Raw genomic sequence first — 23,683 nt, 5'->3', positions numbered from 1 at the left:
GGAGCGCTGTCGTCATCCGTGTGCGACCACATCCGCGGGGCGAGGTATGGCGAGGGTTGTGTTTGTATTGAGCGGCTGTCATGGCGTCCGCCGGGGAAGAGAGCTGCTCTGGTGAAGCCGAGGCCTTCGCGAGGACGGGGGGCTCTTCCGAAGAGGCGCTCCGAGAGATCCTGAGGGACTCCCTGCGTGTGCTGCCTCGGCTGGCGGAGGAGGTCAGTGGGCGGAGGGGAGCCCAGGGAGAGAGAACAGGCTGAGGCCGCGGAAAGGGCGGCCGGGCTGGAAGTTGCGAGAGGGGGGGAGGTTTCCAGTGTGGTTTGCTCGGTCAGGGAGTGCAACAGGCTTCATTCTAAAGATGCCCCAGACCCTCTTTGCTTGATTTGCAAAAGGAGTTTCCTTAAAACTGTATTCTAGCTAATAGTTCGAGTGCCTTCTTCCCACGATTTAACTGGATATCCCAGGCATGGGCAAACTTCGGCCCTCCAGGTGTTTTGGACTTCAGGCTGTTAGGAATTTTGGACGGACGGCTGTTAGGAATTGTGGGAGTTGAAGTCCAAAACACCTGGAGGGCCCATGTTTGCCCATATACACTGCCATATAATGCAGTTTGGAAGTGGGAAGCGCATTACATTAAAGGGCATCTACATTATAGAACGAATGTGGTGTGACACTACTTCAACCGGTCGTGGCTCAATGTTATGGTATCATGGGAGTTATAGTTTCAAAGGGTGTCCAGCCCTCTCTGCCATATAGTGCTGTAACCTCACGAAATTACAACTCTCATTGAGTCAGGGCAGTCAAAATGATGTCAAACTGCATTAATTCTATAGTGTAGTTGGCCTCATTTATACTCACCAATTAATGCAGTTTCAAGCCAATATTGAAGACACTGGTTTCAGCTGTGCAGATGATTACATAGGAATTTTTGGAACCAATTTGAGGCCTGGATAATAATGCACATTACGGGCTTTCCTTCACGCACTTTCGCAGGAGTTTGTTGTCTGGCAGCTGCAGTTTGAAGCTAGTCTCAAACTACATTAAATGTCCAATGTAGATGGGGCCATAGTCTGTTTTTCAAGGGTGGCTGTTGCCATGTGCCCCCAAGCCATTTTTGGCCAAATGAAACTCTAAGATGTTTTGACTTTCAACACCCAGAAATCCTAACAGCTGGTAAACTGGCAAGGATTTCTGGGAGTTGTAAGCCAATACACTTAGGGACCCACAGGTTGAGAACCACTGCCCTAAAGTGACTTTATCACAGGTTTTTCTTATCACTATTGGTTCAGGAGAGGTTTGCCCTTCACTTTCTCTGAGGCTGAGAGTGTGCAACTTGCCAATGAACATCCAGTGGGTTCATGGCCATGCAAAGGTTCAGAATTATCTTAATTCAAAGTTGCATCCTCCCTGTCTGGCAGCAGTTGATGGAGTTTTGAGTTCTAGTTTTGTTTTTGTTTTTTAAAAGAAATTATATCAGTCTCCCTGGGCATCATCACTTTGCAGAGGTGACCAGTCTTGTAGCCTAACTGTGCTAGAAAGGAAACTGAAGTTTCACAAGGCATCTTATAAAAATATGAACTGTGAGCAGAATGGATCAATGAAGCTAGAAATTGTACAAGAAATGGGAAATACAAACCTTGTAATAAAAGGTTAAGTATCCCTTGTCTGAAATGCTTGGGACCAGAAGTGTTCTGTGTTTCAGATTTTATTTGGTGTTTGCAATACTACCATACTCATAATGAGATATCTTGGAGATAAGACCCAAGTCTAATCACAAAATTCATTGTTGTTTTGTATATGTCTTATACAAATAGTCTTATGTACCATGTCAACCACCCACATGGACAGTTTGGGATTCTGGAATACTTCAGATAGGGGATGCTCAACCTGTAGCTGGTGTGAGGGAGCTAAAGTTAACAGGAATGTTCAATCCAATAATTACATAATGGTTTATTCAGGAAATTATCATCTTAGAAATCAGATGGAATTAATAATGAAGTGTGATATAGCAAAAGCAATCAGGAAATATAATGCAAAGTTTGACTAAGTATTTCATGGAATAACCATCAAAATAATTTTAATCCAACTTTATGCTCCCAATTCTAGTGGTAGAAGAAATAAAAAAAATCAATGCTACCTATGTAGGCATCCAGGAATAAATCCATCAAACATGTTGATCATAGGTGATTGAATCTCAGAGGGAAGAAAAAGAGAAAAACCAAGCATTGTTGGCCTAGAATTTTTAAAAACGAAGCAGGAAAGGGACCGTTTTTGTTATCGCAGACATTCTTTAGGCATTTGAAAAGATTTATACATGTACATAATTGGATCACTAATATGAAATTAAAAATTGTATTATTGGAAGCAGAAAATGGAGAAGCCCCATTCTGTCAGCAAAAACCATATTAGGAACAGATTGTGACAATAGGCATTAACTGCTAATAGAAAAAATTAGAGCAAACTTAATAAACTGCATTAAATTATAATGATAAAATACAGTCTAAATACTTTGAAGAATTTAAACACATGCCAGTAATATAATTTTATTACTTAATCTAATGAGTAATGAACCAGAATTCTGGACAGAAACCAGAGACATTATGAGTGGGGAAAAGCAAGAAACTTCTCTATAGCCAAGAGGAAAGAAATGCCTAATCAATGCAACTCTTCAAGCAGTAAAGGACAGATGAAAAACAAAAGGAAAAGTTGACAAAAAAATTCTGACTGCTATTGTTAGCAGTATAATAACTGTTACAATAATTAGTGCAAACAAAAGAATTAGAAATCTCTTCCAAAGATCCAAGAGGTCAAAGGCAAATTTAAGGGTACAGATCCTTAATTATCAATTGGAAAATACATAATATGATCAGAACAAAATAAAAAAATAAAATTAATTAATCGAAGAACTATACAGAAAAATGAAAGAATTACAGATTACTTTAAATGAAAAATTGTTGAAGAAGAAAAGGATAGAAGAGAGGGTTGATGAAGAAACAAAGTGAAAGCTGCTGTCAAAGCACTTGGGATAAGTGATACACCTGGAAAATATGGCATACCAATATGGTCGTTCAGGCTATACCAGGCATGGGCAAACTCTGGCCCTCCAGGTGTTTTGGACTCCAAGTTGAAGTCCAAAACACCTGGAGGGCCGAAGTTTGCCCATGCCTGGGCTATATTGCAGAATCCACCCACATTGTAACAAATATGGAAAACACAATAACGGCCTACAGACTAGAAACGTTTTGCGTACATTCCAGGCCCCAAGAAATGCAACATAAGAACTGTAATAATAATGATACCATTACACTAACTTCCATGCAAGCAAAGTGAAGCTTCAGATTTTGCAACAAATACTTTTACTGTATATGAAATGGAAATGCCAGATGTCCAGGTTAGAATCAGAAAATGAAAAAGCACTAAAGATCATGTTGCAAATACACATTGTCTAATTGAGTGTACTGAAGAATTTCAGAAAAAATCTGCCTGCACTTTCAATATTACAGAAAGCTTTTGACAGTGTAAGTCATAAACCATTGTGAATTACTTTAAAATAAATGCAGATGATGCCATACGGTATTATTTTTAGAAAAGACCATATTACTTTTGGACTTGGACAGGTGGAAGAAAGGAAGTGCAAAAACAGTGCTATAGTCAAATATGGAGAAAACAAAACAAAAATGACTAGGTGGTTTATATTGAAGTGTATAATGAAGACATTGAAATTCACAAAGATTATCTATTCTTAGATATCAGTCTAAATTGAGCATCTAATCAATGAATTGGAAAATATTAAGATTTATGAGGCAATTGTAGAAGGAGATTGAAAGAATACTTAATTGTAAAGAGCTCTCATTGAATAACAACATCAGGATCATCTGTGCTATAGTATTTCTGATTTCTGTGTATGTAAGGGAAATCTGGACAGTGGAGATAGTTGACAGAATGACAATCGACTCATTTGAATTGTGGTGCTGGGAGAATGTGTTCTATAAATGGCATAGCCTGCCAGAAGGGCAGTGTAATGGATCCAAGATCAAACTGAGCCAGAGCTGTCATTTTAAGCCCAAATGACTAAACTGAGATAATGTACTTAACATGAGACAACATGACATATTGGGTAAGATAACACTTGGTAAATATGAAGACAGTAGGAAAAGAGGAAGACCACATTGCAGATTGATTGATACAGCTCTGAATTTGTAAGATCAGAGAAGAGTTGTAGATGACCAGGGTTTTTTTTACCACAGCAACTTTTTCTATTTATTTATTTATTTATTTCCAACATTTATATCCTGCTCTTCTCACCCGAAGGGACTCAGGGTAGCTTACAACAGTTGGCAAAAATTCAATGCCTACACATAGTTAAAAATCACAAACAATACATACAATCAATTAAAAACTATTAAAATACAATATAAAAATTTAAATTCATTAGTCCAAGAAACCTCATGCTTTGGCCATAAGTCGGTCCATGTCGTCTTTGTCATTTATTCATTAAAAGCCTGAGCACATAACCATGTTTTTACAGCTCTTCTGTAACCCAGGAGGGTTGGGGCTTGTTGAATATCTCTGGGGAGGGTGTTCCACAGCCGGGGAGCCACCACTGAGAAGGCCCTGTCCCTCGTTCCCACCAACTTCGCTTGCGAGTCAGGTGGGATTGAGAGCAGGGCCTCATCAGATGATCTCAGGGATCTTGCTGGCTCATAGGAGGAGATACGTTCGGACAAGTAAATTGGGCCAGAACCGTTTGGGCCAGAACTTTTTGCTACCATTTGTCTATCATTTTAACAGAATAATTACTACCATGCAATGTAAGCTCACAGATTTTTGAAGCCATAAAACTATGAGTATCATTTCTTTTCATCACTTGATTTTTTTTAAAAAAAATCTCCCTTCTGAACTGTATGGTACCAGAAAGTGTGTGACTGGCAGATGCTCGTAGCTCATTGGAAAAGAATAAGGGATACGTTCCAAATCAAGTCTATTGTATATTTTAAGGAAGGAGAAAAATATGTATAAACATTTACAAAATGTAATTATATCTTCATGCATGGCTTCAAGGTTTTTATATTCATGTGTACATATACACACCTACACACGTAAGTTTTGAATTTTATAGCCTTTACTTGGAAAGGATAAGAACCACTTGTTTTAAGGCTTGGGTTGTATTGTTGTAGCCTAGTCAGATTCTGAGTGCTCAGAACCTGAGGAAGGGGGTACTAGGATAGATTTAGAAGGCCCAAAGGACGATAGAAGTGGCCTGGAGAGAGTTGTTTTGGAATCTTCTGGCAGTTCCTATGAGACTGGCGAAAGTGATATCAGTTCTCATGAGAATCTGCCAGAAGTGCAGGTTGACAGAAATGTGAGAGATGAATGTTTGGCCAGATCAAGGCGCTTGGAACTTCGGAGGCAGAGCATACAGCAGAGATAGACTTGCTTTCCCCAGTGACTTAGAGATAAGGAGAGGAAAAGCAGGTGTGTGAGGAATGATGTCATGGGAGGGTTTGAGGGCTCTTAAGTGGTTTTCTGCTGATACAATCCTTTGTGAGAGCAACCTCGCATTCAGGTGAACAGCTCTCGGTTCTTGGGTCTTACGTTTTTGTATTCAAGTTTCCAAGTTTGTTCTTGGTTCTAGTTTCATATGTGGCATAGGTTGCCCTCCCTTGGATTCATGTTATCATGTTTATGGATATGTCTGAGGATTGACTCTTGAGACTATTTTTGAAAAGGTTTTGAAATCTTGGCCATCTTGGAGATCTGTTTACATTTTGTTTCTTCTTTTTAGATTTGCTTATTTTTATATACTCTTCTCTTAATATACTTTTACTTACTTGATTACCTGGACAGAGTTTGGTTTGTGGTATAAAGGTGTTTCAGGGCTCTAGCGCAACATGTATTCCTCATCATTACATATTTTTAGAGCTGATGGGAATTATGATACAGTAACATCTGGAAGGCTGCAGTTCTGTTTATTTGGAGTAGTGAAGTTTTAATTTGGATACAAGGCTTATGGAGATGATATCTGACTTTAACATTCCTATAACCTTTTCCCAACCCCTCAGATGCTATTGGGAATTGTTGTTCAATAACATCTTGGGACCCAACTGAAGAGCACTGACCACTATGTAATATATATATATATATATATAGTTGTCCCTTTGTATCCATGGATTATCTGTCTATGAATTCAATAGCTCTTTGAAGGCAAATTTAAGGCTGGTGTAAGGTAGCCCTGAATGAAAATGAGTTTAACACCCTTGACCTGGGAGGGCAGTTTGAAGAGATGTGTTCTCCAATGGATAAATGATTGCATTTAGATCTAGGAAATGCATGTTCAAAGTTTATTTTATGGTCTTGGATATGTCTCAGTCTCAGCCCCTGTCCCCCATAACTGAAATAACATTACAAGAGGGCATTGCTTAACTTGAATAAAAATAATAATATTCAGTAAAGATTAAAAATAAATTTCACAAGTGGTGTCACAGTCCTAGGTATTTCTTCTCGGATGTACATCCTGGTGAATTTGACAAAATTACTCCCATGTAAATTATACAGAGTTGGTGCCCTGAAAGGACTATTAAAAATATAAGGTCCATACCCTTAAAGGGAAGGAAATAAAACAATGGAAATCTTTTTATATATATCTCTTCTTCACTCTGCATAGTTTCTTAATTAAAACAAACTCTACAGCTGGGAATACGCTTATTAGGAACAATCAACATGCCTTATAAATATGCACTTATTGGAGTTTATTCAGGTCTTACTACTGTAGATGGTTTTTAAAAGCAGGGGGGCAGGCGAAGAACAGAGAAAGTCAAAACTTAAAGGCGATGTTGCTGAATCATTGGTAGGTTGGGACCGAGATTACACCTAGCAGCACATACTGGAGAAAAATCAGTGGTCTGTCACTTGAGTTTCAGAAAACACAGTGGCCAGTCATTATTAACTTATAGATCATTCTCTTGTTTGGGAGAAAAATGAAAATAAGCTTCTCTATGATAATAAAAGAAAAAAAAAATCTAAAACAAATGAAATGCTAAAAGAGGCAAGTTTTATTAAATTCAGTGAAACTCTGTTTTAGAAAAGCGATTTGGAGATTGCAGATACTCTACTGCCCTGTTATGTTTCTTTATAAATTATATTTTTAATTACATTATATCATAATGTTGCTTTCAGAGGCTTATGGTAGAATGCATAGCTCTCATTTTGTCCTTGTAATAACCCTCTAATTGACTCTTTGCTAACAGAAAGTGACTGGGTCAAGTGAATTTCATGACTTGAAATGGGATATAAATTGGGATTTTCTTGGATTGACATTGTTTTACTACTAATACTGATGTCAATTTTTTTGTTTTCATAGGAGATTTAAGCTCTTAGAAATTTTCTAATCCCTAAATGGGGGGAAAAAAACCCCGCTCACTCAAGAGTTCTGCACACTAATTAAAACGTTTTGATCAGAGTTACTTATGTAGGTCCCAACTTTAATAAAATATGCAACAACTATTGCAGGGACTGGGCATCTGATAATGTTGTCTTCCTTCTTTTCCTTCTTCTCACTGAAATGGAGGTTACATTGAATCTGGAGCAGGGACATGATACTATTCCAGTATTGCTGCTTCATTTTGATGTTAGTTTTAAATGTGATTTATTTGGTGGATGATGGGGATTATTTATTCTAAGAAATAATCATTGTCTACCAGCTCCAGTTTCATGCTCAGAGGTACAGTTATGGAAAAAAGACCTAACCTGAAGGTTGTGCAGCAGATATAGCCCCGTTTGAGATGCTCAGAGTATTTCACAGAAAATTAAATCCATTTTAAAGTGAAGTTTGCAAGGTGTCCACACTTTGTTTTAGAGAAAATAATCTCAGAACCCTATAGAAAATGAAATTCTTTAAAACAAAGTATGTGACTTGTTCTAGAGTTAAAATGTTCTTTTTCTAAAACCAGAAGTGCATCAGGGAAGAGACACCAATGTGCCAAATTGTGGATAACTGTTCTACATTCTTATTAGGGCATACGTTAGAAACTTGACTGCTCATACATCTGGGAAATCAGGAACTATAATTCAACATATCTGAAGGACATTTGATTGAAAAAGACCAGCATGTGGATACCAATAAAGATGCCTGTACAGAACCTTTTAAATAATAAGGCAATAAAGGCAGTCTCAAAGTTACAAACAAGATAGGTTATGAACGTTTGTTCTTCAGTTGAGTTTGTACACAAGTTGGAACAGGTACATTTTAAAAGTCTAACTCCAGCCAAATATATATCTATTAATCATGTATGATTGATAAAAAAGTTACAAAAGTCATTTCAAAATAATTAGGATCCACTTGCATTCCATTACTAAAGTGTTTCCAAAGTATAGTTAGTAAAACTTTCGTTACAATAACGAGAGTAATGAAATTTCATTACTTTTTCGTTATAATAATTGCACAAGTGGGGAAACCTCAGGAGCTCCTTTATCTCTCATTTTTATATCTATTGGGGTGAAACATGCTACAATGGTAGAATACATTTACTATTGTTAGCCCATCAAGTTTCAGAATGTTTCAGTTATCCACAGGTTTTTGGGGAATTTTAAAAGTTTTCATAAACAATTATTTTTTAAAAAAACTTACAAAAGCTATCTCTTTGAATTTTCTATACAGTGACACAAGATAACGGGATCATTTCCCCCTAATTTTCAGAAATATTCATACATCTACTGATTTTAGGGATTTTTTTTTTAAAGTATTGACAAAATGTTTTTTTTAATTAAAAGCCACAACAGCTATCTCATTGAATGTTTCTCATATTAGTAGACCTTCCATTTAGGGATTTCTTCCCAACCCAGCCCAGCTATTTACTTACTAGAAGTCTTAGTTTGTCCTCCCCTTTGCAGATTCAATAATTTCTTGGAACTCTGGCAGGCTGCTGCCATGGGGGCTTTCCCCTATCCTGATTGAGACTTTCTGATACTGATCAGAATTCTGAGAAATGTAGTTTAGAGCATGATCTTTTGATTTCTCTGGCATAGGGCTCCTCACCTTCCCAAACTACATTTAACAGAATTATGTGCTTCTTTTCCCGGCGAACTCTGCTTTCTCACTGCTGCTTCCCTCTCCTAATTCCGAGAGGCCATTAATTTAACGAGGAAAGGCATCCGTTTTGGCTTTGCTTTGCTTCCTTGCACTGAAAGTGGAACTGACTTTGGGAGGCTTCCAAGATTTACAAATGGGAAAAGTATTGCAGTGTAATGCAGACAAAAAAGTATTGGATAAGTTTTGATTCGTAAGTTTTTGGTACGGGCCATGCCTGTGCATCAGATATCATGTCGTAAGTACAAATGTAACAAATCTGATACAACTTATGACTAACAAAAATATTGCACACCCATACTATCTATCCAACTAGCTTTGGATAGCATAGGGATTTGTTAATACTCATGTGGTGTTGGTTTTGCTATCTGTGCCCCTGTTCAGAAGATTTAACCTCACTTTATGTCCCTGAGATAATTGAATTTTGAAAATTTTGGCTTGTTGTGGAAATAAGAATTTGTGATAAAGCTTCAGTTGAGACACCTTTTCCCCATGATAACTCTTTTAATAGTGAATTTCCCTTCCCAGGAATAGATTTCTCTCATTTCCTGTTGTCTCATCAGCGGCCTCAAATGTCCTTCAGATTTGTAAATTGGATGTTTGTAACTTGGGGACTGCCTGTATACCACTGTATGCTACTGGGAAGTAAAACCACAGGTGATTTCCTGAAGTTTTTTTATTGCCACCCCAGTGAGCATGAAAGGCATAAATTTTGGAAGTTGTCATTTATTTTTGGATAACCAAGGAGCCAGATCAGCTACATCCAAGAGTATTGAAGGAACTAGCAGAAGTTATTTCAGAACCACTGGCAATTATCTTCGAGAGTTCTTGGAGAATGGGAGAAGTCCCAGCAGATTGGAGGAGGGTGAATGTGGTCCCTATCTTCAAGAAGGGAAAAAAGAACGACCCAAACAATTACCATCCGGTCAGCCTCACGTCGATACCAGGCAAGATTCTGGAAAAGATCATTAAGGAAGTGGTCTGCGAACACTTAGAAACAAATGCGGTCATTGCTAATAATCAACACGGATTTACCAAAAACAAGTCATGCCAGACTAATCTGATCTCTTTTTTCGATAGAGTTACGAGTTGGGTCAATACAGGGAATGCTGTGGATGTAGCATACCTGGATTTCAGTAAGGCCTTCGACAAAGTCCCCCACGACCTTCTGGCAAACAAACTAGTAAAATGTGGGCTAGACAAAAGTACGGTTAGGTGGATCTATAATTGGCTAAGCGAACGAACCCAAAGGGTGCTCACCAATGCGTCGTCTTCATCTTGGAAAGAAGTGACAAGTGGAGTGCCGCAGGGCTCCGTCCTGGGCCCGGTTCTGTTCAACATCTTTATTAACGACTTAGACGAAGGGTTAGAAGGCACGATCATCAAATTTTCAGGCGACACCAAACTGGGAGGGATAGCTAACACTCCAGGAGACAGGAGCAGAATTCAAAACTATCTTGACAGACTAGAGAGATGGGCTGAAACTAACAAAATGAAGTTCAACAGGGACAAATGCAAGATACTTCACTTCGACAGAAAAAATGGAATGCAAAGATACAGAATGGGGGACGCCTGGCTAGACAGCAGTATGTGGGAAAAAGACCTTGGAGTCCTCTTGGACAACAAGTTAAACATGAGCCAACAATGTGATGCGGCAGCTAAAAAAGCCAATGGGATTCTAGCCTGCATAAATAGGGGTATAGCATCTAGATCCAGGGAAGTCATGCTCCCCCTCTATTCTGCCTTGGTCAGACCACACCTGGAATACTGTATCCAATTCTGGGCACCGCAGCTGAAGGGAGATGTTGACAAGCTGGAAAGTGTCCAGAGGAGGGCGACTAAAATGATTAACGGTCTGGAGAACAAGCCCTATGAGGAGCGGCTTAAAGAGCTGGGCATGTTTAGCCTGCAAAAGAGAAGGCTGAGAGGAGACATGATAGCCATGTATAAATATGTGAGGGGAAGTCATAGGGAGGAGGGAGCAAGCTTGTTTTCTGCTGCCCTGCAGACTAGGACACGGAACAACGGCTTCAAACTACAGGAAAGGAGATTCCACCTGAACATCAGGAAGAACTTCCTCACAGTGAGGGCTGTTCGGCAGTGGAACTCTCTGCCCCGGACTGTGGTGGAGGCTCCTTCTTTGGAGGCTTTTAAGCAGAGGCTGGATGGCCATCTGTCGGGGGTGCTTTGAACGAGATTTCCTGCTTCTTAGCGGGGGGTTGGACTAGATGGCCCATGAGGTCTCTTCCAACTCTACTATTCTATGATTCTATACTAACCTAAGCTGAAAGTTCCTTTTTTGGACTAATTCCCGAAATTTCCTAGCCAATGAAATATTTGTGAGGGTTGTGGCTCTGTTCTTCAAGGTCTGGTTTGGATATTCATTGGGTTCAGTTTAGACACTGAGAAGCAGGCTGCTGGCTTTAATGGACTGTTTATTTATTTTATATGGATTTATTTATTTATTTGATTTTATCCCACCTTTTCCCCAATATAGGACTCAAGGCGGCTATAGTGTATACTGTCGAGTAATGCTGTCCTTCAGTTTTACTGAAAGGAGATTCTCATTAGATCTTAAGCTCTTTGTGTGATTGTCAAGGCATTCACATTGGAGCTGTGTTGTGACTTGGTTTATTTGGCTTTTGAAGATTAATCTTGGAGAAGATGTGGTGAAAATTAATGTGGACTGGAACAAACTTCAAGGAGCATCACCAGTTCAGCCCGTTTTGCTCATTACTGTTCTGCAGCAGCATATTTCAGCATTACAGGTAAAGGTTTCTTCTTGGGTATTTTTTTTTAAAACCCAGTTGCTCAAATATATCACTAAAAGCAAAAAAAATCACCTCTAGGCTACTGAGTAGGAAAACCATTCTACTGTGCTCCCCAGAGAGCTTTAAAAAATACCCACCCTGCTACCTAGAAGAGTTGTGAGAATAGCATTACAAGTTACTCTGGGTTAAGTAGATTGCACTAGGTAGCCCCGTTGATTTCTGCTCTTCCATTGTAAATGCAGTGCATTTCCATCTGTGGCAGGTTATAATTAAGCAATAACACGGCAGGTGTGTGTCATGCTATGATAATGATTCCATGCGTTGGGTGAGTTCTGCGGTTTGTAGAGTGCTTTCAGTGGATCAAGAAGTGGCATTATCCCAGCAGGATACATCCTGGTGTGTGTATCTGCAATTAACCATATTTCCCGCACAGATTTTGTTTAAGTAACTTCTTAGACATTTAATGTTTCATCTTGCGAAGTAACCAATTGCAGCATTATATCACTTTTGTTTGACATTTTTTAACCTTTATTAATGTTAACTTCTACTACTTGTGTCATTTCTTGGTGTCAGATCAGTCATCAGATCAACACAAAAATGAAAATATATCTGTAATTAAATTGCTTCTCTATTTAATTAGGGTATAATCTGTCAGCAGCATTGACTATGCAATCCTCATTGGAGAAAAAAGAAGATAGAAAGGTGGATGAATGTTTTTGGTTCACCACCCATATATTCTTGTGAGGCTTGTATAGTAAGAATTTGAAATTGATTATATTATCATTGTAATACAAACAATGCATACCATTAAATATAAAATAAATGTAAAAAATAAGAACGTTTCGGATAACAAGCACAAAAAGGCTGCAATGCCATTGCTCACAATGTGAAAAACAAATTTTGTAGTTGGAAGATATTATCTTGCCATTTCTTTTTTAAATATCTAGTAGCATCAATAGAAACAAAGGAATAGCCTATATTAGATATATTTATCATTTTAATTCTTTATCATTACTTGCTTTGCAAGTACTGTTTTTCCCAAGTCATTATTTGGCTTGTCATTTAATGCAGATACTTTCAAAAATGCAATTCAGCAGTGCCGTTGTGTCTTTTCCTATATTTCTTGGTTTGTATGTAAAATGTAAAGGATTGAACTATTTAAAAATAGAATAAGGAATATTTATTTTACTTCTCTAAGTATTGGATGTTAGGAGAAGTGCATGATCTGGAGTTCAGTGCTTGTATATCCTCTCATGCATTTTGGGTGACTGCTGTTTCAAGTGGAGATGCTTTCAGTGAAGTAGTGAAAAGGAAGAGCTTTAACAAAATGAAAGTTTTGGCTCTCCTGTTGAGGAGCAAAAATCCTTTAGGTTTAATGTTCTAATTACTTATTAAAAGGGTTTCTGGTTTCATTTGGTGCAAAACATCTCAGTAGCAGTCAGATGTGTTTAGCTAATTTGGACCCTCTAAAAAGGGTACAGATCAGTATATAGATTAGTAAAAAGCACTGATGACAGGTAGAATGATACTTGGACATGCTGTATTTTAACTCTCATTTCATTTAGTGACATATCCTAATGCTGGTAGCATATAATCTTTACAATGATTTGAAAGATTTTAAAAGGGTTAGGTTAAGTCTTCTTTTTTCTTTCTCTTTTGCTTAGCCATTTATAGAGAAACTCCAGTCTTTGATTAAAGCAGAAAACGCCACAGCCACTAACGATTCCAATAAGACAGAATGCACAAAGTGTGATGTTGATTCAAATGTAATAGATAAAGATGTGCACATAGAAGAGAAACACACAGCCTGCGATTCTGCAAACCTGAAAAAAACTCATTTTGATTTTGACCCAGAAGTAGTCCAGATAAAAGCTGGGAAAGCTGAAGTAAGTGACTTTTGGGACACTACCATTCTTCTAGCTTACACCATTCTTTGATTTTAAATAGCAATAATGAAAACTAAAGAAAAGTTGTTCTGTTACCTACAGATTGAAAGACGAATATCAGCCTTCATTGAAAGGAAGCAAGCTGAGATCAATGAAAACAACGTCAGAGAATTTTGCAATGTTATTGATTGTAATCAAGGTAGCTTATCCTTGTTGAGCTTTAATTTTTTAAAGTCTTTTATGCATGATTAATACTCCTTAGTTTTGCACAGCTCTTTTTTATAAATTGTTGGAAAGCAAACAGCCAAATTGTCTTTAAACAATGTAAAAGATGCTAGTTAAGCAAAATGAGGAATCTTCCATCTGGATGACCACGTAAAAAGCTTTCCCCCATATATAGTTCTTTTTGTGTAATACTCCTGTGAACTCTAGTAGAATAGTACAGGATAACTGACACAATACTATAAAAGCAATTATTATATAGCTATTCACACAGATTTGTTTTTCTGTGATTACTTTAAAATTCTATTTTTAATATTTTAATAATATCATATTCAGTTTCATAATTTGAGTTTATGCAATCTAAATATTGTAGAACAGTTAATCCAAGATGTAGGTTTACTAAATATTGGACACTGATTTCATATTAATTTATATACATGATCAAGAAAAGCTATAGAGTGATTGTCCCTAATTATGCTTCCTTTTTTCTCTTTTTCTTTTTAAAAAGACAATCCTCGGAAAACCCAGTGGAACTTAGGGAAGCTTCTGAACAGACCAAACTACATAGTGAAGAATTGTTATGAATTGTTTGTAAAAGGGATCGAATGCTTAGTTAAAGTAATATACAAATAAGTGAGCATAAGAAATAAACTATAGGAGCAATAAGTACACACATATGTTCTGAAAGGAATAGCTTGGGAAACTATGATGACAAAATTATTCCACAAACAGTTCACATATTATACAATAATTGTTCTCAATTTTTTTCTTTCTTGCATATTTCTAGCTGCATGTTCTCAAGCTAATTTGAGAATACTACTTTTACAAAGCTTTCTTACTGCTTTGTGATATTGAAATTTTTAGTTGTTTCCCAAATCTATCATTCCTTCCTACAATGTATTTATAGTGTACATAGGAGAAAGACAAGCTTATTCAAGCATAGAATGAAGATGTTACTGGAACAGCAAGGGAGAAAGCCTGATAAAAATTTTCATCCTCTGAGGTCTCTTAAAATTCCAGCCAGTCTTCACCAACAGATTACTCTCCAGGTCATTTAGATTGCGCCTCCCATCAGTTCCATACATAATAGTGGTCAGAGATTATGGAAGTTCTCCAAAATAAATGAAGAGTGCTAGATTGAGAAATCCTGAGAGGGGAACCTTTGGTTTATGGATCTTGTCCAAATTGTGATTTTTTTCTCTTTGCCCAAAAAGCTTCATCTACATCATTAATGGAGAAAAAAAGTCTGATAATATTTTGCATTAAATGAGCTCTGTTTTTTTAGACCTGGAAGATTGTGCATGGAACAGATTGCATGGGAGATACTCCCTTCATTGTTTGCCTTTTAGTTGGTGGTGGATTCCACCAAATTGCATTTTTTTATTGAAACAGGTGTCTTTGGAAAATACTTTGGCGAAATCTCCCTTCCCGCATCTACTTAAATACTAAATTTTGGTCAGTGGCCTTGTTTGTGAGACTTTAGAATGAATTTAAGGCATCTTAAATGTCTGCACTAAGGATTTTTTTTTTAAATCTTAGAAAACAGCTGTGCTAGGACTGATGCAGTGTTCACGCCATATCCAGGATTCAAAAGTCACGTGAAGGGTAAGTGCTACAGTTTGTGATATCTGTCATTGTAGTTAATGAGTGGAATAAATTGTCTCATTTCATTTATATATTTTCATTTATATTCTTCTAGTATTAGTAACTTAATAACAACATGGTACCAACTGACAGATACATTTAATTTAATTAATATTATCCAGTGCTTACAAATGTTGTAATTAAATAACCCAGTTCAACATGAAATATTGAGGGACTACCTTTATGTTATCTTAGCCAGAATAATCAGTTGGAGAATGAAGTGAAAACTGCCTTATATTTGGGCCGTTAACTCTGTGAATCTGATACTCCTGTTAAGTAGTGCTCTTATGCATGAATGACAAGTTGATCTGATCTATTAAACCTAGCATCAGATTCTTTTAGAATCTACACACCGTTCAAAACAATCTAGTGTTTTATAGAAGCTTAATTTACAATGCTAAAGACATGATCAGCTCTGTAGTTTATAGTGGGTAGACTATGAGATGAAAAAGTACATCTGACAAGGACAATGGACAGAAGCATAGGATAGTGTTTATTCTTACCAGGATGAAGACTGCAAGAAACAGAATAAGGAAAATATAAGTGTGACGACTACAGAACTTAATAAAGTGAAACAGTATGGCTGATAGTAAAGTAGAATATGTTTTTAATTTGATGTTTTAATTCTGAGTTGTGTTTTTTCACCTATTGTGTATATTTATTATTAGTTTCTGTTGTTGTCCTTTGATGTGTCATATTTATCATTGCTTGTATTTTGATTTTGCTGTAAGCCGCCCCGAGTCCCCTTCTGGGGAGATGGAGGTAGGATATAAATAAACTTCAACAACTTATTATTATTATTATTATTATTATTATTATTATTATTATTATTATATTGCAGTTTGATGTTAAAGGTAAAGCATAGACTGAGATTATTAAGCATGATATGTTCTTTTAACTGGCAATATGTATCTAATCATTGTAGTTTCCTACCTTGATTACATTTCTTATGCTTATTATTATTACTACAGCCAGCCTTCCACATTTCCTGGGATTATGGACACAGGAGTCCCATGAAAGTGAAAATTAGAGAATAAAGAAATAAACTCTTTTTTAACCTGAGAGAGAGAAAGAAAAAGTGAGGTGTTTTCTATAGGATTCCCTAGTCTTCCAAAATAACTTTAAAAAGTTGGCCACAAAGTTGCACTGGTGGATACAGAGATTCCTAGAAATAACATTTTAATCAAATCTGTGGATAATCAAGTCCATAGAAGTGAAAGTGGCAAATGTGGCAAGCCAACTGTTGTATTTTGCAGTGTTGTTTGCTGTTTTTATTAACTGCACTGTAAAATGAAACCGCATTATAAAATGTAATCTCCTTTTATATGTATAGATACTATTTTTATTGTTTTTAAATCCCTAGTTTCTCGAGTTGTAAATACCTATGGCCCTCAGACTAGACGTGAAAGTGCTTATGGGTCCTGCCATAAAAATTCCCTCTTCCGAGATTGTGGGAATCAAGCTGTAGAAGAGAGACTACAGAACATTGAGACTCATCTGAGGTTGCAAACAGGTTTGTACTGACAATTTCTATCTGAACTCCATGCTGTGGTTCTTTTACTTTATCATAAAGCAGTAAAACAATGCATTAACATATTCCTACCAGCCTTTATGCCCAAGTTTCCAGAAATGAAGAATGGTGAAAAATTTATTTTTAATCCTGATGGGCTTAATTCACAGGTTGAATAGGTTCTATGCACTGCATTTTTCTCTGTCGCTTTCTCACTCTGTCCATTCTACCACAGATATCTCTAGGAATCTCTTGTGCAAAAGTTCTCTCCCTTTATTAAATCTAACTTACTGCTTTTGCACACTGCTCTGCAGTTGGTGTTTAGAAGCCATGGTACGTGTCAATAGCGGTCACATGAAGGTCTCTTTGGACTGCTCTGTGTGAATGCCATGCTGTTGTTTTGCTCAGATTATGGGATGGGTACTTTTGGGGACAAAATTTAGGGAATCCGCTAACCTGACCAAGCTACCTCAACAAATTTGCAAAACGTAATCCTAAAAAATTAACGTTTTGCTATGATCTCAGGAAGACTGATTTCTTTCAGCTTACTCCTTGGAAAGATTCATGGTCAAAGGACAGTGAACCCCTTGTTTCCTTACTTGTCTGACACACTCATTGTTTTTATTCACTTTTCCAGAAAGGTTGCTTAACAGGCAACCTTTTCCCATGGACTTGCTTTGTGGTGTAATAAAGTTATTGCAGGTTTCTTTTCCTACTCTATGTACGATTTCCTGTTTCCTGGCAGGGGGTTGGACTGGTTGGCCCATGAGGTCTCTTTCAACTCTATTATTCTATGATTCTATGGTGGGAAGTATATTTAACATGTGAAGATATGACATGAAAAGTACTTTATCTCAACTTGATCCTTGAGAATGCATTGTCTAAAATTAAATCAATTTAATTGGCTTCAGTCTCCCTGCAGCAGAAGGCCACAATATGTGCATATAATTTTCTGAAAGAGAAAGTGCAGCCAAGGTATCCATACAGAATTTCTGAACAGTGCAGTCTTCAAGTCCTTAGTCAATCTATGGTGCCCCCATTCATTTCATAAGACAAGGAATTTTCAGTATTGGTGTTGCCAGTTCCTTCCTCTGTAATCAGTGTAGATTACCCATTAATTTAATTCTGCTTTGGAAAACAATGCCTTCAGAAAATAAATAAGAACTTACATGGACAGTCTGAATTTTGATCTTCTGACTTAGATTTTCATCAAATCAAGATATCAACAGAACAGAGTAGCCAAGCACTAGGCACACTTGCATGTACCTGCTCTTAGCTGATGCTGAATGTATTTTACCTTTTACACATAGAACAGTAAGAACTAATATTTAAGTATTGTACTCTTCTGCCGGTTGGTTTTAATTTCCTAATTTACTATTCCCATAAAATATCTATATATACCCACCCTTGCTACCTTAGATAACACTCTTCTAAGTCAGAAAACCAGTAGTAGAATTTCTTTGCCATCTTTGGTGTAAAAAGTTGGTAAATACACCCCAGTCATTCTTGAGATTGGTCAAGGATTTTTCCTTGATCAACATCGTCAGTATGTCCATCTCAGCTAACTTACATATCTTCGCAAGCCAATCTTTTTGCATCGGGATATCTGAGTCTTTCCATCTCTGGGTGAAGACGATTCTTGCTGCTGTAGTTAAATATAATAGTAGTTTTTTATGTTTTTTCTCTAGGTAATCATCCAACTTTCCCAACAAGTAAAATTCTGGTTTCATTGTAATTTTAGCATTGACAATTTCTTTCAACATCATATGTATTTGAATCCAGTATTTCTGGGCCTTTTTACAAGACCAACACAATTTCTGACCATTTACTAAACTGTCTAGGACAAAGATTGAGAACCACTCTTTTAAATGTAGCCTTGACTACTGAATTAACTATTTGTTGGCCGGTCTAGGAGTTTTTTGGCTAAAGTACAGGATGCTAATGTCTCGAATAAGTAAACAAATACTTTTCTACAATATATTTGTAGTTCTTGGTTCACATCTGAACTGGAAGACTGAATTAAAAGAATCTTAATACATTTTCCTTTTAAAAATTCCCTTAACCATCTTTATTTTTCTTATGGATCTTCTGGGTTTTTTGTTTTGCTTTTGTAATTGTTATAATACAGGCAGACCAGTACCTAAAGACATTTATCAAAGGATTAAAAAGCTGGAAGATAAAATCCTTGAACTGGAAGGGATGTCTCCTGAGTACTTTCAGGCTATGGTGAGTAACATTAATTCTGGGTCTCTTGTTCTTAATAATATATTTTCTGAATCTGTGCATATGGATGCATACATGTGTCTGGTAAACAAATTTGCATCTTTTGCAACCAACATTGTCCCATGCACTTGATAATATCCATCAAGGAAAGCTGGTCTACCAACATACTGTGAAGTTCTATATGCAGGTGGCTCATGGGGCATTGTTTCAGGAGATAATTACGTTTTTAAGATGTTCTGTACCAAGTTTTTTGTTTTACATTAGTCTAAATATTTTACTCTTGTATGCACCAGAAATGTTGAAATGCCCTTGGTCAATTGTATGATGGCATATATGTAGAGTTTTAAATTCTCTAGTTATTTTGAAGGCATAGGGGAAACAGTCTCTTCCAAGGAGATTCAGAAAAAAATTGAATGAGTGGATTGGGGGGAAATGTTATTGCTAGGGCTGTACAAAACGTTGTAATTCGTTTTTCGGATCAAATTTGTTAGATTAGTATACACGAAGCAATATTAAAAAATAAGAGGGGCAGCAATGCAAAAAAGATTTAAAACACTGACCTATGACTTTTGGATGAGTTATGTAAGTGCGGGAGCTGCTTCTCGCCCAAAAGCCATGGGTTTGGTTCCCCCAGAGGGCCCCGAGGAGGATGGTGAGGCTGGAGTGGAAGAAGAAGCTCTGATTTTTCCCCACAGGGGGCAGCGAGGGAGGAAGGGATGCCTGGCTGGATGGATGGGCAAGAAAGAAGCCCCTCCGCACATGATTGGCCCAGAGAGAAAGGCAGAGACCACATTCACATTGAGGCTTTAATGCGGGAAGCAACAGAATTCTGGGAAATGTAGTTTGGGGCCAGGCCTTTTGAATTCTCTGGCACATGGATCCTCATCTTCCCAAACTTCATTTCCCAGAATTCCACTTACTGCCTTGTGCTTCCTTCTCTGTGTTTGTTCTCTCAAGGTATTTTGAGATAAAAAGGGATTATTGAGAGTTGAATCAACCCTGTGAGGTAGGCAAAGTTGAGAGGCAGTAACTCCAAAGTTTTTCTAGTAGATTTCCTATTGTTGTTGTTGCTATTTCAAAGACTGGATGGGCATGGGGATGGTTAGACTGTGTTTTTCCTTCCTGGCAAAATAAAGGGGGTGGGCTCCCTTCCCATACAAAATTATTTAACCAAAGGTAACAAATAATTTGTTATATTGTTATAGTTATGCTACAGACCCTTAACAATATTTTAGAAAGACTTTAGAAATAATTCTCCACGCCCCCTTAATTTAGTAATGAGTATTGAAACATTTTTTTTCATTGATCACTCCAACCTAGTTACTACTATTTATTACAAGTTCAATAGTTAAGAACAAATTGTGCTATACACAAATTATGATAAAATTATACAATTTTGTTTGGTATAAAATTATGTTGGTATATTAATAGCATAGTTTTTAATGTTTTGTATTCCAGCTGGAGCTATAAGAACTGTAAGGAATCTCTTTTTTGTGCCACTTTATTAGCAGTGAATAAAAAAACAACAAAAACAGCAGGAACCATCAACATTAGTAAAAGAGAGAAAATTAGTTTGTCTCCTTTAATCTTCCATAGTATCAACCGGAATTAAAGAACTGAGATAAGAATACCAATACAGGGAGAGAGGCAGGGTATAAATAAAGATAAGTATAAACATAAGGAAAAAATAGTACAAGCAATGACAACGATGGGAGTATATTGTCTTACATAATTGTCATATTGTTTTTTGAAATACTTTTGAGAGAAGTAAATTTATGACTGCCTTGTCTCAAACATTTTATTCACCATTATAAACAACAAAAACCCTTTCCAAAATCCAAAATCTTAAAACACCCAATTATTCAAAATAAACAAAACGCCTGTCAATCAAATGAATGTTTCCTATTTTTATCTCTTTGTCTTCACCTTTATGTATATGTGTATGTTCCTATACTGTTCCATGCACACTATTCCAATTGTTAAAACAAAAAAGGGTTACCAGTTATGTATGGCACATGTGTACATATTTTCTATTCAGCAAAAGATGTATGCGTACGAAAGTTTTTCTCAATGCTTGCAATGCCCTATTTCAATTGGAGTGGAAGAACTCAAACACTGCTCATTTCCCTTTTATGAAAAATGGAAGTGTCTCTGAGGTGGACAGGCTCTCATTTGTTGCTTCTTTTACCGATGATGATGAAATGATTTATTGTACCAAAAGGGCATAGGTTCGAAAAGTCTGACTCTTAGCTGTCAGACTGCTGTTTCCATGAGCTCTAACACTGTGTAGCCTGTAGTATGAAATGCTGGGAACTGTAGTCTAGCAATATATGGAGAGTTGTATTTTCCTTATCCCTACCATAGTATTACTTTTTCTTTATTCGAAATATAGTAATAGTAGTAACCCTGTTTTATTTGTATATTTTAAATAGAATTTGTCTGGCAAAAGAAGGAAAATCCAGCAGAACCAAGTAAGTGCATTTGAATGGTGGGGTGACAGACCATATCTTGAACCTGCTAGGGCAGAGATCCTTCTTTTCTACTTGTGGATATTTCTATCCACAATGATTAATCTTGTCAAAAAATACTTACGATATACATTTAAAACATTAGATGGCTTAATTCATGTTTGTATAGCACTGGGATACCAAATCAAAAATAATAGTCTCGTTTGGATGGAAAATTATACAACATTTCCCTAGAAAGATAACAGTGGTGGGACTGCATCTTACACCATCAAGCCTAAATGGAAAGTAGAATTTCATATAAATATACCTGTACAGATGCCAACCCATAGAGGAGTGTGATAATAGGCAGTATTCAATTCTATCCTAAAATAAGATATCAAATAGTGAAATTTATTTACTGAAATATTTGTCCTTCAAAGTATTTTAAGTTTTTAATATTGCTTCTCCATCCACATCATCATTTATTAACAATAAATTGAACTGTCATTTTTCCGTCCCCAAAAAATTCTTTTTCAGCATTTAGATATTTAAGGGCATTCATTTAAATGGCCTGATTGCTGTCACAGAGCCAGTTCAGGTGTAACAATCTGTTTTAAAAGCATGGGTTTTTAACAGAGAAATGAACATCCTCGCCTCTTCAGAGTCTTATTTCCTTTCCAGATTCCAGTTTCACTACATGTATTATGGGCTCCAGGTTCAGGATAGGACTTCTAGCTATAATATGAAACTAAGGTGCATATTATGGTCTGGAAAATAAGCTTCCTGTTTTTAGTGTTAATTAAAGTAACTACTTAATAAATAATAAGAATAACACTTCAATTATAACCCACTCTCTCTCCCCGGACAACTGAGGGCGGTTTCCGAAGTATAACAAAAAATTGCAAACATTCATTGCCAAGAAGCAAAATAACCACTTAGCAAGTTGGCATCCAAACTGGCCCATTGTCCTCTTTTATTAAAAACTGATGCTTTGCTTAATATTTAAGTAGTACATCAAATATGTTAAACTTTCATTTCTTTTCTTGAATGACAGGACTATTCTTTGGCTGAACTTGATGAGAAGATCAATGCACTTAAGCAAACATTGCTGAGAAAAACAAATGATGTGAGGCCCAAGGTGGTTGACCAGCTTCTTTGAGTACAGCAATGTGACTTCAGCGAGCCTTCATGTTTACTTAACTCCTTTAGACTGTTTTGAGTAGTGTTTATCTAGGCAATGTGGTAAGGGAAACTAAACAATACCTGTGGCTTCGTCTGATCATTAGCGGAAACAAAAAAGAAGTGAACTTTGTTTCTTCAAATGAAGAAGGTTTTCGGACAGCATTACAAATATTGCTTCCCTTCTGTTGGAAGGACAGACTGTGCAGCCATTAATAAAACAAACACCCTTTTGTTTTGGCTGCATGAAAATAACTATACATTTTGTATGTGATGGCCATGCATCAGAAAATTATCTCATGGAATACTGTTTTAACTAGACATGGTTGTGTGAGATGTGATTCTTTATATAGCTTTGTGAAGTAACCTAAGTATACATGTAATAAAATAAAGATGATTTGTAATAACTGTCAAGTGGTGGTACTACTTTTAATGAGATTAATGGCTTCCTTGTAGAGGATGACAGGCCGCCTGTCTTTGGGTGACAGAATGCTCATGAACTAGTACTGAGTGCCCATGGGGGCAAAATCCATGTGACTTTTTCAAGAAGGAAATCAGCACGGGTTGTGAAATATGTCACATAGAATGAGATCACTAGTCCTGCATGCCCAGTGTTATTTGGTCTGACATCAGTTTTATGCAATATGAATCCCAAAGTCTTCCCAGTATTGTCATGAGATTCTTTCACTCAAGATGCCAACATTGGATCTGTGTGAAACTCC

General features: G+C 36.9%; 1 protein-coding gene across 1 annotated transcript; it reads left to right on the top strand.

Moving 5' to 3' along the window:
* Positions 1-23,375, top strand: mbip (MAP3K12 binding inhibitory protein 1). The gene is made up of 9 exons (XM_003214464.4): positions 1-212; positions 11,728-11,847; positions 13,515-13,736; positions 13,839-13,935; positions 15,498-15,563; positions 16,966-17,115; positions 19,241-19,338; positions 21,768-21,806; positions 22,837-23,375. Exons 1-9 carry the CDS (start codon positions 81-83, stop codon positions 22,939-22,941), a joined length of 1,029 nt encoding a protein of 342 aa, XP_003214512.1. The 5' UTR covers positions 1-80; the 3' UTR covers positions 22,942-23,375.
* The last annotated feature ends 308 nt before the right edge of the window (positions 23,376-23,683 follow it).

Source organism: Anolis carolinensis, chromosome 1 (assembly GCF_035594765.1).
Source record: "Anolis carolinensis isolate JA03-04 chromosome 1, rAnoCar3.1.pri, whole genome shotgun sequence".
Taxonomy (NCBI): domain Eukaryota; kingdom Metazoa; phylum Chordata; class Lepidosauria; order Squamata; family Dactyloidae; genus Anolis; species Anolis carolinensis.
Note: the sequence above shows the minus strand (reverse complement) of the source record. Positions and strands in the feature narration are given on the sequence as shown.